Source organism: Anabrus simplex, chromosome 11 (assembly GCF_040414725.1).
Source record: "Anabrus simplex isolate iqAnaSimp1 chromosome 11, ASM4041472v1, whole genome shotgun sequence".
Taxonomy (NCBI): domain Eukaryota; kingdom Metazoa; phylum Arthropoda; class Insecta; order Orthoptera; family Tettigoniidae; genus Anabrus; species Anabrus simplex.
The window spans coordinates 122,256,744-122,272,635 of record NC_090275.1 but is presented as its reverse complement, the minus strand read 5'-3'; the positions used below and the strand labels follow the sequence as shown (position 1 = coordinate 122,272,635).

General features: G+C 36.9%; 1 protein-coding gene across 4 annotated transcripts in view; it reads left to right on the top strand.

The window, feature by feature from the left end:
• The window catches only part of LOC136883069 (uncharacterized), a 77,235-nt gene that overhangs the window by 48,202 nt on the left and 13,141 nt on the right, over positions 1–15,892 (top strand). For all 4 annotated transcript variants that reach the window (XM_067155226.2, XM_067155224.2, XM_067155223.2 and 1 more), the window contains 2 exons: positions 8,237–8,320; positions 10,073–10,140. In XM_067155226.2, coding sequence (XP_067011327.2) covers positions 8,237–8,320; positions 10,073–10,140 — 152 coding nt within the window. The remainder of the gene's footprint in view (positions 1–8,236; positions 8,321–10,072; positions 10,141–15,892) is intronic.

The window sequence follows — 15,892 nt, the reverse complement described above, 5'->3', positions numbered from 1 at the left end:
AACTCCCACTGGTGTTTCCACTGTTCAAAACATTTTTTGTAGGCATCTTTAGAAATGGCTGACAGCTCATGTTTTTCTTGACCTCTTCATTGTTGTCAAATCAGTGTCATTTCATGCCCCTTTTCATGAGAAAAACTTGCACGGAGCCAGGTCAGGCATGGGGCTGCAAAACCATGCCATTTTTAGCCAGAAACTAACAGAGATGGCTGTGTGTGCAGGTGCGTTGTTGTGGTGGACAAACCAGTCTCCTGTCTGCCACAAATCAGGGTTTTTTGATGAACACTGTTGTGTTCTTAAAACTTACCAATAAAAGGTTAGCATGTTGCTATAATAAAAAACAAAACAAGAACAAAACAGCGCTAGCAAAAACAATCACTGCAGATTAACAGAACAAGCCAGGTCGACAACACAGGCAGCATTGAACTGGCAATGAGTTGCGCTATACACGCCTAGCAGCAGAAATGCGTACTACACAAGCTTCGCTCACGGCAATGTTATTCTGGTTATTTTTATGCACCCCGTTGTATTATTTTGCCTGCCCCTACTAACACTACATAGTTGTTGTAACCATAAATGACATCAATCTGAGCTGATGATCTTGTAACTATGGATCACCAAGTAATTGATGACTTGTATGGTTTTTCATAGAATTAGCATTATCCTTAAAATTTTTTTTTTTTGAATGTATTCATTATGGTAACATTGCCCTCGTGGGCCTTTGTAATAATCAGATTGTTGTCATAATTACAATTTGAATGAGATATCGCAAAAGATCAACATCTTATTAGAAGAAGTGTGAAAAAAAAAGAATTTAATGTTAGTCATTCAATGTCTTAATGTCTCAATATAGACACTGAACACTAACACTGTAGTTCTCTAAAGGAGATAAGTCAACTTATTAATGTCGTAATATATGTACTGATGATGGCCTAAAAGAGTTGAAACATGCCTACAATATTATAGATTGAATTACGGAATGTTGAATAGCTGTCATACTACAGTCAATACAGACTATCTCTGTGAAATTTGATGAGAAGAAGACACCCAGCACTTGTTCAGTTGGTGTTTGAGAGAAATGTGGGGATGACAAACAGATTAGAGTAGATGTAGCACAGGATATGGTGGCATGGAAACTGCATCAAACCAGTCTATGGACAACACAGCTGAAGTTGATGAGCAGCTTGCGAGGTCAGAGAACCCATCACAACCCCTAACAACTCTGAATATTCCAAGAAGGGGAAGAAAATTGTTGCAGCATGTTGTGGTACAGTGGTTGTGAAACTAGGAACAAGCAAGCAGCCATCTTCAGATTCTCAATGTTGTTGTTAGAAACAAGGAGACCTCCAGACCACTGATATGAAATGTCATTCAGAGTGGTGTGGGGCTCTATGGTGAAAAGTGATTAAAGATTATACATGGGATTTTTCCTGTGATGTTCACAATTAGAATGTTAGGCACAGATTGAAAATGTAATTGTTTTACGCAGGTCCCACCTTGAGGGTTCCTGTCGCTATTGTGGCAGTGACCAATTTCCTTGTCATCAGTATGTGAATTTCTTGCTCCAATATTCATAACTCTAGAGGCCAATGGTTATTACTTCTTGAAACGTAATGCACAGATTTCAACGTCCGCACTTTGTTATGTGAAGTTATAAAAATGTAAATCACTCATCTGAGTCATCATCGCACATTGTAGATCACATCAGTGAGGTACATGCAATCTTTTACTTAGTCACGCTAGTTTCACTTACAGTTATGAATTTCATTGGTTCCGTATTGAAGTGGGATTACAGTAAAATTAAATTCTTTCAAGGTCCACCTATTCAATACAATGACGTTTTATTGTGATTTAATCACATGTCAAATAGTCAAATGGTACTAGTTTCGGCATCTATGTGCCATCATCAGCCTTGAGTACAAATTAAAACAAGATATATATCCCTAAAACATCTAAAACACATTTTAACTCATTATAAAATAACATACAATTAATGTGGTGATACATGAAATACGATAAAATTATGATACAATTGGTGTGATATAAAATTCTTAAAATTCCGGCTGTTCGTTACATAATTCAGTCTGTGTGCATCCGGGATAAGTGAATTTTTTGCAGTTGTATGCTGTCTATGTGAATGACATTTGTTCCTTTAGATATTAGGTGGTTCCAGGGAAGTTTACTTTGATCATATAAGATCGTGATGTAATTAGAGATGAATTCCCACTTCAATTTGAACCTGAAGGAGAAATAGCCAAGTTAGACGTTGGAAGCAATGTGTGGAAATTACTAGAAACATTAGAATCGTTGAATGATGATTGACTCATCTTGAGCAGCATGTAAACGTGTTGTTACACAGACGGAGCCGGACGAAGTGTGTGCGCAATGGTAAAGGAGGCGAGGGGAAGGAAGGAGGCGGAGCTCTTGTGGGGGAATGGAACTAAGGCGGGGCGGAAGGATGGGGTAGTGGGGGTAATTGACGGGAGTGTGTATTCCGGATTACTTGGAAAATCGAACTGTTTTTCGATAGTTTGGTATTTTTAAGCCAATCGATTAAAAGATCGAAAAGAATATTGGGTTTCTCGTAAATCTCATTTAAATTGTAATTGGGGTTAAAATATTGGTCGCAGTTGATGTAACAACTTTCAAATATATTCATTATGGGTCCCTTGTTTACTGTTTGAAGAACTTCCATATCTTGTTCAATGTCGGTAAATTTGTGATTAGTGTCGTGCATATGTATACCCATGGCGGAGAACTTATTGTGTCTCATCGCGTTGACGTGTTCCGAATATCTAATCATAAAGTTGCGTCCTGTTTGACCTATGTAGGAGCTGTTGCATTCATTGCATTTTAGTCTATATATTCCAGATTTGGAGTAGATACTGGGGGTATTGATTGATGCAGAGTTGTGTAAAATTTCAGAGGTTCTATTGTTAGTTTTGAATAAAATTCTTATATTGTGTTTTCGGAAAAGGTTGGTGATTTTGTGGACGTCATTATTATAAATGAAGGTGGTTGAGATAGGAGTTTTTTCTTTTTCTTTTATGAGTTTGGTTTTAGGCCGGTACCTATATTTATTAATTATTTGTTCTATAAACTGCCTGTTGTACCCATTGAACTTGGCAATCGCTCTTATGGTATTAAGTTCGTTATTAAAATCTTTCTTTCCCATGGGTATGGCGAAGGCTCGATATACCATGCTATTGTATGCTGCACGTTTGTGCATTATGGGATGTATGGAATCTTTGTGTATAGTGTTAGCAGTTTGTGTAGGTTTCCTGTATATTTTGTAAGACAGGCCAGATGTATTTCTAATAGTGGTTATATCTAGAAAATTGATTGCTTTATTGGTTTCCGACTCTAATGTGAATTTAATGTATGGGTCAATACTATTCAAGTCTTGAAGAGTGGATTCCGCGTTCTTGATTGATTCATCCATGATGACGAATGTGTCGTCTACATATCTAGCCCACATGATAATATTTGGAAAATTGTTATTATTGATTTTTGTATGTTCTAAGTTATCTAAATAAATATTAGCCAGAATTCCTGATGAAGGTGATCCCATCGCCAGTCCATTCTTTTGATATTTAATTTTGTCGAAAACAAAGAAGTTATTGTTGATGACCAGGTTTAGAAGCTGAATGAAATCTTGTATTTGTAGTTTGCTAAGAGAACTATGTTTACTTAGATTATTTTCAATGATTTTTGGAAGTTTAGTAATTGGTATGCTCGGGTACATATTTTCTACATCAAAGGAGTGGAGGGAGTGGTTAGGTTGTAGGTTTATTGCCTTTAATTTCTCAATCAGTTCAGTAGTGTTTTTAATGGATTTGTTGGAGAGAAAGTGATAATTTTTTATTAGGAAATTTTGAATGAATTGGGATGCTTTGTAGAGTGGACTGGGTCTGTAATTGATAATGGGTCGGATAGGAATATTAGGTTTGTGAATTTTTGGAAGGGCTTTGACTGTAGGAAGGCCTGGATTCATGGTTATCAGTTTAGATTTTTCATGGTCTGTAAAAAGAAAAGTTAAATTCTTTAAATTTTGCTTTAGTTGCCTCTGGAGTTTTTGGGTAGGATCTTTCTTGATTATTTTAAATGTGTTGTTGTCGAAAAATTCTTTAGTTTTGGATACATAATCAGTTTTATTCATTAAGACAGTAGCTTTACCTTTATCTGCCTTTGTAATTATTAAGTCATTATGTTTTATTTTACTTTTAAGTTCTGTGATTTGGTTGTGTTCAGAGGTAAATTTGTCGTCATTAGAATTAGTGGAAATAGTTTTCCTACTTACGTTTTTAGCTGTGCCTATCTTATCTAGTTTTCTTTTTTTTCAAATCTAATTTCGTCTTGTTTCTCCAAAGGCATTTTGTTTATTGTAGCTTCTGATTCTATAATCATGTTAGTCATTATGTTTATTTTATTCATGTTAGGCCAGTTTTGGTTAGGGCCTTTTGATAAGACGGCGATTTCTTCTTTATTAAAGTTTACATTGAAAAGGTTAACTACAGGGGGATGAAATTTCTCGATTATATTTTTTGTCAAATTGAATTCTGTAGGTTGATTTACAAGTGAAACCGTTTGTTTCTTCCTTTTTAAAATGTTTAATTTTCTATCTAAAGTAAGCTGTTTTTGCGAAAGAATATCAAACAATTTATTGTCAATTTGACTTTGAAATATGTTCCATTGTGCTGTAGAAAGCAGATGAGTTGCTTCAAGGTGAGTTTCATACAATTTGTTATTTAAGAAGGATTTTTTCTTATGTAAAAAACAAATTTCGTTTTTTCAGCCAAATCTTGTTCGTTAACATCGTTACGCACCACATTTGATCAAAACTCAGCAAAAACTCACAACCAAATCACAGAACTTAAAAGTAAAATAAAACATAATGACTTAATAATTACAAAGGCAGATAAAGGTAAAGCTACTGTCTTAATGAATAAAACTGATTATATATCCAAAACTAAAGAATTTTTCAACAACAACACATTTAAAATAATCAAGAAAGATCCTACCCAAAAAATCCAGAGGCAACTAAAGCAAAATTTAAAGAACTTAACTTTTCTTTTTACAGACCATGAAAAATCTAAACTGATAACCATGAATCCAGGCCTTCCAAAAATTCACAAACCTAATATTCCTATCCGACCCATTATCAACTACAGACCCAGTCCACTCTACAAAGCATCCCAATTCATTCAAAAGGTTCACCGAAAACTGTTTTATACACCTTGACCAGTTTTTCAATCCAAATCTTAATCTGAATGATATTTCTGAGAAACCCAATCCCCTTTTCGATTTTCTCATCTCCTTTTTAAATAACCTGAAGTCAACAAATAAGGAATCAATCTTTCACAATTTACACAATACCCTCTCATGCCATTTCCCCCTTCCGCAACACCCCCCTTGATCCTCCTCAGTTCTCCCCCTTCTCACCCAAGGGGCTCTGAACTTCGGAGCGTGGGTTGGCGACCACGGGGCCCTTAGCCGAGTCCTGGCATTGCTTCCACTTACTTGTGCCAGGCTCCTCACTTTCATCTATCCTGTCCGACCTCCCTTGGTCAACTCTTGTTCCTTTCCGACCCCGATGCTTTTAGGTTTCCGAGGGCTAGTGAGTTTTTCATTTTCACGCCCTTCGTGGCCCTTGTCTTCTTTTGGCTGATATCTTCATTTTTTCGAAGTATCGGATCCCTTCCATTTTTCTTTCCTTCCCACCCTCCATCCCCCAGAGGTTCTGAACTTCGGAACGTGGGTTGGTGACCACGGGGGTCCTTAGCTGAGTCCTGGCATTGCTTCCACTTACTTGTGCCAGGCTCCTCACTTTCATCTATCCTGTCCGACCTCCCTTGGTCAACTCTTGTTCCTTTCCGACCCCGACACTTTTAGGTTTCCGAAGGGCTAGGGAGTCTTTCATTTTCACGCCCTTCGTTGGCCCTTGTCTTCTTTTGGCTGATATCTTCATTTTTCGAAGTATCGGATCCCTTCCATTTTTTCTTTCCTTCCCACCCTCCATCCCCCAGGGGCTCTGAACTTCGGAACGTAGGTTGACGACCACGGGGGCCCTTAGCTGAGTCCTGGCATTGCTTCCACTTACTTGTGCCAGGCTCCTCACTTTCATCTATCCTGTCCGACCTCCCTTGGTCAACTCTTGTTCCTTTCCGACCCCGACGCTATTAGTTTTCCGAGGGCTAGGGAGTCTTTCATTTTCACGCCCTTCGTGGCCCTTGTCTTCCTTTGGCTGATATCTTCATTTTTCGAAGTATCGGATCCCTTCCATTTTTTCTTTCCTTCCCATCCTCCATCCCCCAGGGGCTCTGAACTTCAGAGCGTGGGTTGGCGACCACGGGGCCCTTAGCTGAGTCCTGGCATTGCTTCCACTTACTTGTGCCAGGCTCCTCACTTTCATCTATCCTGTCCGACCTCCCTTGGTCAATTCTTGTTCTTTTCCGACCCCGATGCTATTAGGTTTGCGAGGGCTAGGGAGTCTTTCATTTTCACGCCCTTCGTGGCCCTTGTCTTCCTTTAACCGATATCTTCATTTTTCGAAGTGTCGGTTCTTTTTCTTTTTTCTTCGAATTAGTATTATATTAAGGATTGTTGCCCAATTGTATTTCCTCTAATAACAATAACCACCACCACCACCACCACCACCACCACCACCATCACCACCCTCTAATTAACGTCCCCCCCTTTCTCTATTTATCATTTCTTTATCAATTACTACGGCAAGTTGTTTCGAGTTGAACCTCGTTTTTCTTTCATTATTTCTTCCTATTTTTTAAATATATTTTTTATTTGGCTTTATTCTTTTTTAACGTTTTAAATTATTTTATAAAACCTATATATCCACTTTGAAATTTGACGAAATTAAAATCCTACACTGTTTTCCTAGGTCTTCATTCACGTCACCTTTTGCTCTTCGGCCGGAGAAACAAATGCCTACAAGACCTGCCTAGCAACGACTTTACATAAGCGAATATTTGACCTGCTTATGAACTTCAGCTATATTTGTTTTCGGCGCAAGATAGTGATGTTCTGTTTACTCTCTTGACTGTGATTATTGTGTTTTGAACATTTACTGAATTGCTACGTCATGATACAATGTTAATTTTTTGCCTGTATTCAATGTGCTAGTTGTTTTAAGATCTTCGCAAATTGGCTGATGATGACACTTAAAATGTGTTGAAACCGGTCCCATTAAACAGGTTGTAACTACTTTTTACCATCTTATTACGGAGTATTGAAAGGTGGATCCTAACCTATAATATTGTACATCTTGTTTATAAGGAAATCAAACCGGTATTGAGCACAGTTAGAAAGAAGCGCATCTCATTTACTAGAGCACCGGAATCTAGAATTAGTAGAATACTTATGGGATAACAATACCAGGATTAAGTGGATCACAGAAATTAAGAATGACATTAATGAAGTACAAGAACAAAACAGACAAACTCACATATGAGACTACAAACCAAAATTAATAAAAGGACAAAAGGTAGAGTGGAGATGGGATATTGGCACCTGAGAGGATGACTCGAGTGATCCTCTCTACAACGTGTAAACGTTGCACCTCAAGTTGCGAAGTGTAACGTGATTGCTGTTATCTCGTTCTGCTATGCAGAAATACTGCTTTTCTTGTTGCGTATTGGAACTTTATGGATCACTAATGTGTCAGCAATATATTATTGAAAGTGTTTGAGTTATTCCGAGAAATATACATGATTGTTAGATTTTTCTAACAGCACTGTCATGCCATCAGCCAGCAATGACTTCTCTTTTTCATTTTGGGATGTTTCATATTTCTCTTTTTAAAAAACCTTTTAAATGAGTCACCACACTTTCCTAATTGCCTGCTCACTCTTTTTTAGCAGACAAATTGTACGCACAGCACAACTGAGGTGAAACCCGGCTGCAGTTTGTATTTCAGAAACACATGTTATCCTGATACACTCGATGAGGGATACTCCTGGTGCACAACTAATGAGACGGCATTTACAAACTTGTTTTTAAAGTACTCATGCATCGGCTGTGACTTTGTGTGTCAGTTGGTAAGCATGAGAAAACAATGTCTGAAGTATCCCTGGTGTTTACTGGACAAAACCCATCCCACATGATGTCAAATTATAATACCTGATGCCATGTTGTTGTTGTTGTTATTGTTATTATTATTGTAGACTAATCTCAGTTTAAAAAAATATTTTAAAATTAATGTATAATTTCTGTTTTCCTTTAGCACTCACAACAAAAACTGAATAGACGTGCAACTCGCAAACAATTTCTGCCTTTCTCAAAGTTCGAGTTTCAAGGGGAAGATGAGGTTAGTATACCAAGAAAAGTTCTTTACGCTGTAGTCCACCAGTCCATCCTTTCAGAGTCTACTCCTACTGTGGAACAGGGCTGTTGAGGGCTGCAAAGGGCTTCTTACATGTTGCAAACATGTCAATAAGAAAACAACAGTTGACAAAGGAACATCGGATAGGAAAGATGAAAAGTGCGAGGCCTGGAAAATGCAAATCTCAGCCAGGGCCCCCTGGTCTAGTATGACAGGCAGGATGTACAGTGAAACCTTGTTAGTGCGTTCGTCATTAACATGTTTTCCCGCTTAGCACGTCGTAAATTCGAAGTCTCGATTCTCGTCATATTAAATCTATATAAAAATACCTCACTTATTGTGTCATGAATTTTTCCTATTACTGCTTAGTACAATCACATTTCTCTTAGCCCTGAAAATTTTGTCATCCCTTGTGATACAAATGTGATTTCCAATGTCCAATAACGGACCTTTTATACTGGTAAGATCTGTCGCACAGTTGCATGATTATGGAAAAAGGCCTTAAATTCCTGAACTTCACAGTATAAGTTGCAAGCGGGGAAAAAGCTGTCGGCCTCACGAATGTTCAATTTTGCTTGCCAGTTAGCCGCAAGATTGTTGAATAACACAGCGAGTCTATTTGTGCTTGTATTTCCCATTCCATTCAGAAGTTTGAAATTTATTTTGTGTTGAGTGGTACAGTGAGGTTTTTTTCACGTGATACGGTAGTCTATATCTGGCTTAGGAACATAATCCTATGAAATTGACTAGTGTAGTGCATATTTGTCTTGTGATAGCCTAGGTATGGATACGGAAAAAGTGAAACTCCTTTCTAATGAAGATCATCAAAATCTTTCAGAAAGTGGAATAGCATCCATTTCTTTAAGCGCGCAGAGGTCACGAATGTTGAACTTGGACATTTGAGTTTCGACTCGATTGATTCCACATGGTCGAAGTTTTCAAATTGGCGGCCAAAGTAATTCTGTTGCAGTTGCATATGGCCGAGTATATGCCGCAATTCATTGTCTAAGAGTGTGACCAGAAAACAATGCTTTATAACGCACTGCTCTGAAATAAAAGGCTTCTACTAACATTTGTTTTAGTACGAGTGTGATCTGCAATAATACTTGGACATTTTTATTGACCCATGTGTGTATGTTTTCATATTTGTTGTTTGGTGTTTTTCACACCGTTCAGTGCACTTATTATTTTATAAGCCCCAGCAGAAAAGGTTTTCATATTGGTCTCTATGTGTTAATCACACCTTTTAATACTTTCCTCTCATCTTGAGAAATGGTAGATATAGTTTTCACTATACACACGGATACACGATGTAAAATGCCTTCATGTCAGAAAAAATTGTATCTAGTGTTTCCATATCCCTGTTGGATAGTTTTCATTCGTATATATAGTAGTACATTTTCTCACTTAACACATTCATTTTTGTTGTCCCCTGCAAAAACGTCTTAACGAGGTTTCACTGTATTCTACTGCCTACATGGTCACTAACCTTCACTCCTAAGTCTAGAGTCTCTTACGACAGGCAGGATGTATTCTACTGCCTACATGGTCACTAACGTTCACTCCCAAGTCTCTTACGACAGGCAGGGGATACTTATATTGAAATAACAGGAATTAACTTGCCTAGATTCTCCTATAATCCTAAACAGCATGCAACTTTCTCTCATTATTAATAGTAAGTACTTTATCTTTAAATGTTTGTTTTGTAAATAATGATATAAGCCTTTCTCTTTCCAGTTGAAAGAGGAAATTATTATCGAGCATCATGACGTTGACCAGCGAGATCCTCTGGCACACGACACTGTGTGAGTATCGTACATGTGTCAGCATTCTCCATTCACTATTTTATGTTGACTGCCATTTCGCTTTCTGGCCGACTTTATTATAACTCTAAATTTAGTAGAAATAAATTACCGGGCGAGTTGGCCGTGCGCGTAGAGGCGCGTGGCTGTGAGCTTGCATCCGGGAGATAGTAGGTTCGAATCCCACCATCGGCAGCCCTGAAGATGGTTTTCCGTGGTTTCCCATTTTCACACCAGGCAAATGCTGGGGCTGTACCTTAATTAAGGCCACGGCCGCTTCCTTCCAACTCCTAGGCCTTTCCCATCCCATCGTCGCCATAAGACCTATCTGAGTCGGTGCGACGTAAAGCCCCTAGCAAAAAAAAAAAAAAAGAAATAAATAAATTAAGTGACGTGGGAAGTGATCTGCTCGCCTCTAAACAACAGTACATACATGCTAAGGTCGTGAGTCAGAATGGAGAGCATATTTGATATTCTATATTTGTCTTCCTCTAACGAGATCAAGTTCATTGATGTCTGTTCCTCATCCATGGCGAAGATTATGTCATTGATAATGTTGTGCACGATTCCCAAGATCACTCTAAAATACTCAGTTTGGTAAGCTAAAAGTCTGCCAGGTAAGACTGTTACTCCTTTAACTCGTGAACGATTGGCCAATGGATGTACTATCCATGCCCTGGGGATATTCTGTATGATTTGTGTTGCATTACTATTGAAATGAAGGAATTTAGAAATCTGTTCCAGCATTGCAATCATTCTAGAACTGCTGGTGTTTCAACAGATCTGCAAGTTTTGAATTCACGCTCTTCCATATAAATTCAGAACCAGTTTGAAGCTGATTCTGGCTTGCTGCCGACCAATAAATGGCATGATTTCTTCTCATTTCAATACTACTTCTACTACTAATCACATCCCGTACTTATAGACGTGATGTAGGCTTTTGGGCTTATGGCGTGTCAAGAAAATAAGGTTACATTTCAGAGAGAACTTCGCTCTGAGTCATCAGAAGAAAATCTTGACTGTCCACGAGAAAGGCTTCTCAAACAATGAGGTTTGAATTTAGACGTAGGGAAACCACGGAAGTCCTAAAGCAGAGTGGCGTCAACAGCAGGAACGAGACAGTTCTACTTGAAGAAGGAATGAATAAAAAATGTTTGTCCAGAATTGGGTGTTTATTTTATTTTTGACAGATTTCTTACAACTGTATCACAGAGCAGTTTTTCGGCACTTTTCTCAAGCAGACAGGAATAGAGTCCTGAGAGTTTTCAATATTCCTTAGAAGATGTCTCATGTCTTATGAATGCTGTGGTTGGTCGTAACTCACTTCTGAGTAAGTGGGAGGAAGTCTTCACACTTTTATTCGTTTCACAGTTGTTGAACAAGTCTGTCTTTTGGCACCATCAGGCATTATGTACGATTGTGTTCTGCTTCTTAAAGCCATAGGAAATTATCGTATTGGCCCGAATATAAGACGGGAATTTTTATGTTTATGCTTTTAAGTTAATCTGTAGAAGCTACAGTCATTTTATATGCGCAGTCTTTAAACATTTCAAACGTTTGTATCATTTCCCACCTGTAGCCTACTGGCTTGTGCAGAGTGTGTCTCAACCGGCTTCTCAGCTGAGCTCAAGGTCACAAATAAACCCAAATTTCTTGAGTTTTGAGAGAACTTTGGAGAATGGATACATGTGTTTAAAACCATATTTTCGAGTACAACATAACCTTTAAATTGGAAGAGTCCTAAAGATAATTTATCAATTACAAGACTTATTGAACAAAAACTTGCTTCTTATACAGGTGACCAAATAAGAAGTAACAATTAAGAAAAAAGTAAACAATTTCAACATCATTTCATGTGCTTTTGTGTCAGATGTGCTTTATATTCTTCATCTCCCGATTTTGACCTGTTTTGGACTGCGGGGAAAAAACTGGTTTACTGGTTCATCTTTTCTGCTCCCAGAATTTTTTCAACCTTGACTGTTGTGTTTTATTTAATTAGAGAACTAGAAAACTACTTGTGATCGATTGTTGTTTGGCTTGGCATTATTTAGTAGCATATCTTTGACAAAGTTACTGACCTGAAGTGACGTAGTTTCCACGGTAAAACTAAATTTCAAGTATCGAGATCTTTAACTCTTATAATTTTTGTACGAGTTTTTGTAAGCTTATAATTGCAGTGTGGTGTTAAGCAAAATTTTTTATGGTTTTATTTCATTCTGGGTTTTTCAGTTTTCTTCTGTTATACTTTATTTCCCCCCCAATGGTCCCTCCAGAAATGGACAATTGAGATTCCGCAGTACAAATAGCCTTATGCATGATTCCAGATCTTTATCCACATCATTTACAGTGACGTTTCTGCAGGGGACGGAAAAAGAATGTGTTAAGCGGGAAAATGTACTAATGGATATATGAATAAAAACTATCCAACAGGTATATGAAAACACTAGATATGGATTTTTCTGACATGAGGGCATTTCACCTCGTGTATCCACAGGTACAGTGAAAACTATAGGCCTATCTACCATTTCTAAAGATGAGAGGAAAGTATTAAAAGGTATGGAAAACACAAGACAAAAAATATGAAAACATATGCACAGGTGCCAACAAAAATATCGAAGTATTATTGCAAATCTAAAACAAATGTTAGTAGAATGCTTTCATTTCGGAGCACTGGGTTATTTAACATTATTTTCTGATCACACTCTTTGACAATGAATTGAAGGTTACATTCGACCATGTGCAACTGCGATCTGCAAGGAAATTTTGGCCGCCGTTTTGAATTGAACGAAACTTCGACCAACTTGAGTGATCGAGTCGAAACTCGAAAGTGCGAGTTTCAACATTCGCTACCTCTGTGCGCTTATGTCAGTCGACTTCCTGACAGATTTTAATTTTGATTTTTTGATTAAGGAATTTCACAATTTTTTTCATATCCATAACTGGGCTATCATAAGACAAAAGTGCACCACCACGCTAGTCAATTTCGCACAACTATGTTTAATTCAGATATAGGTTATCGTATTACGCATTAAATATTAACCACACTTCACTGTACCGCTCAACACAAAATACGACCTCACGAATGGAATGCGAAATAAAAGCATAAAAATTTTGCTGTTAACGGGCAAGCAAAACTGAACATTCCTGAAAGTAACGGTTTGCTCCACGAAAGTGCAACTTGCCCTTTGAAGTTCAGGAAGGCCTTTTCCCGTAATCACGCAGCCGTGGCAACGGCTCTTACCTGAGTTGGAAATCACATTTTCCTTCACAAGGGATGTCAATACAGTAACATTTTCAGGTCTAGGAAAAATGTGATCGTACTAAGCGGTAATTAAGAGATAAAAATTAATATTGTTCCATATTGAAATGAGTTCAATATTAAGTTAAAAGAAGGTATATAATGGTTCCAGCTTTCAGTAATATTAACATAAGAAATGTAAGTTTACATTCTTATTTAATTAAAATTGGTACCAGTTTCGACCATATTCATGATCATCATCAGCCTATTACAAATAAGTGTAAAACAATGCATAGGAAAATAAAATGCAAAGTTTAAATAATTCTGGTTGGTTTCTGCTGGAATATTGAATTGAGTTTGTAAAATTAGCATTTTTGATGAAGCAGATAAGGAAGTTGAATAAAATATTAGGTTTTTCAGAAATGTCATTTAAATTTAAATTGGGGTTGAAGTATTGGTCAAGATGGATAAAATGATTTTCAGTAGTGTTTAGAAGGGGGCTTTTCTTAATAACTTTAAGTATTTTTAAGTCTTTAGCAATACTGGTGAAATAATGAATAGAATCTTGTATATGTTGTCCTATTACAGAGAATATGTTGTATTTTATGGCATTGATGTGTTCAGAGTATCTGATAATTAAAGTTATCTGATAATTAAAGTTACGTCCTGTCGGTCCAAGTTATTGCATTGGAATCTGTATACTCCAGATTTAGAAAAAACATTAGATGTATTAATTGATTTAGAGTTATATAATAAATCAATCTGTTATTTTCATGTTATGTTTTTTAAGAATGTTAGTTATTTTATGAGTGTTCTGGGAGAAAGTAAAGGTGGAATATTCCAGACCTTATATAGTTCCTACCAACAATTTCCAGTTCCTATAACCCATCTTTCTAATCCACCTTAAACTACTTGACTTACTCATTTACTTCCCTTTTCTTCCCTTTATTTATTTCTCCTTTATTTTTCTACCTCAACTTTTTCTTTCCTTATTACATTATTTTTTCCACTCTCCTAATTGATTCACATTTTCTAACATCTCTAATGATTTTGACCACTCTAACTTTCACATTTATATTTTACGCTATTCTAAGATTGACCTTCAAGATATATCACGCTATGTCATTTACGCTCCTCAACTGTTCCAATATTGCACTTTTTAGTATTATTTTTTCTTCACAGTTGTTTTTTCTATGTCATAAATTTCAATCACTTCATTAATCTTAACTTATATAACTTTTGGAAGCACAGTGCCGATCTACTCTTCAAGAACTTCTCCGTGCTTCAAGTACATATTTGATCTACGTCTTTTAGATAATTTTTGGATCTATTGATACATAGTGCTAATCTCTAAAATTATACAGTGCCTCATAAATTGCAACTGAACCCTTCAAGTACTTACTCCATACTACATTTAAGTGCGTATAAATCTCAACAGACAGTGCTCTCTTATGTGTTATAGTGCTCCATAAACTGCATCTGACAGCATCATCTGATCTTCATTTTTACCTGTGCATCTTATTTGTGTTTTTGGCTATATTTCAAAGCACAGTGCTTCTTAAAGATTTTAGTGCGTCATTAGCAGAAACCAAACAGAATTATTTAAACCTTGCATTTTATTTTTCTATCCATTGTTTTACACTTGTTTGTAGTTGGCTGATGATGAGCATGAATACTGGTCGAAACCAGTACCAATTTTTATTAAATAGGAATGTAAACTTACATTTCTTATTTTAATAGTATTGAAAGGTGGAACCATTATATACCTTCTAAGGTATAGCAAAAATTTGTGATGTGATAGGTGAGGTATTTTTATATGGATTTAATACGATGAGTATCGGGACTTAAATTTGCGATGTGGTAAGCGGGAAAACCTGTTAATGAAGAATGCACTAACGAGGTTTCATTGTGTATACAGGTCCAATAATACTGCCCCGCAGGATTTGTCTCTTAATCATTACAGGATTAGATTATGCTTCACCTACTCTGAGTTCTTTTCTAGAAATTTAGCCACCACTCAACCACTTTTTCATCTAGTCCAATAGCACTCATTTTCATTAATGGTCTCGTACGATCTATCCTATCAAAAGCCTTGGATAGGTCAATAGTGATATAGACATCTAAAATATCTTGCTGGAATGCCACAAGTTGAGCCTTACAGAAATGACCTTTCCTAAACCCAGATTGTCTTGTATCAAACCAGTCAGTAACTTCACAAGTGTGTCAGGGAGAAGTACTCGTTCCTCTTGAATGTGTTTACAATAGTTTATGATCTATTTAGACTGATCTGGTCACCAACGTATGAAAGTATGACAGAGTTCTCTGTCTATTAAAGAAACTATTTAAAATAGTTTATGTTGGGTCCACCTTGTGAATACACTTTAAATACCGTATTTACGCAAATAATCTCTGCCGTCGAATAATGCCCGCACCCTCATTTTAGGAATGGTCATTTTGAAAAAAAATGAAATGAACTCAAATTTTTTCCATCAAAAGAGTAACGTAGGCATAAACAAA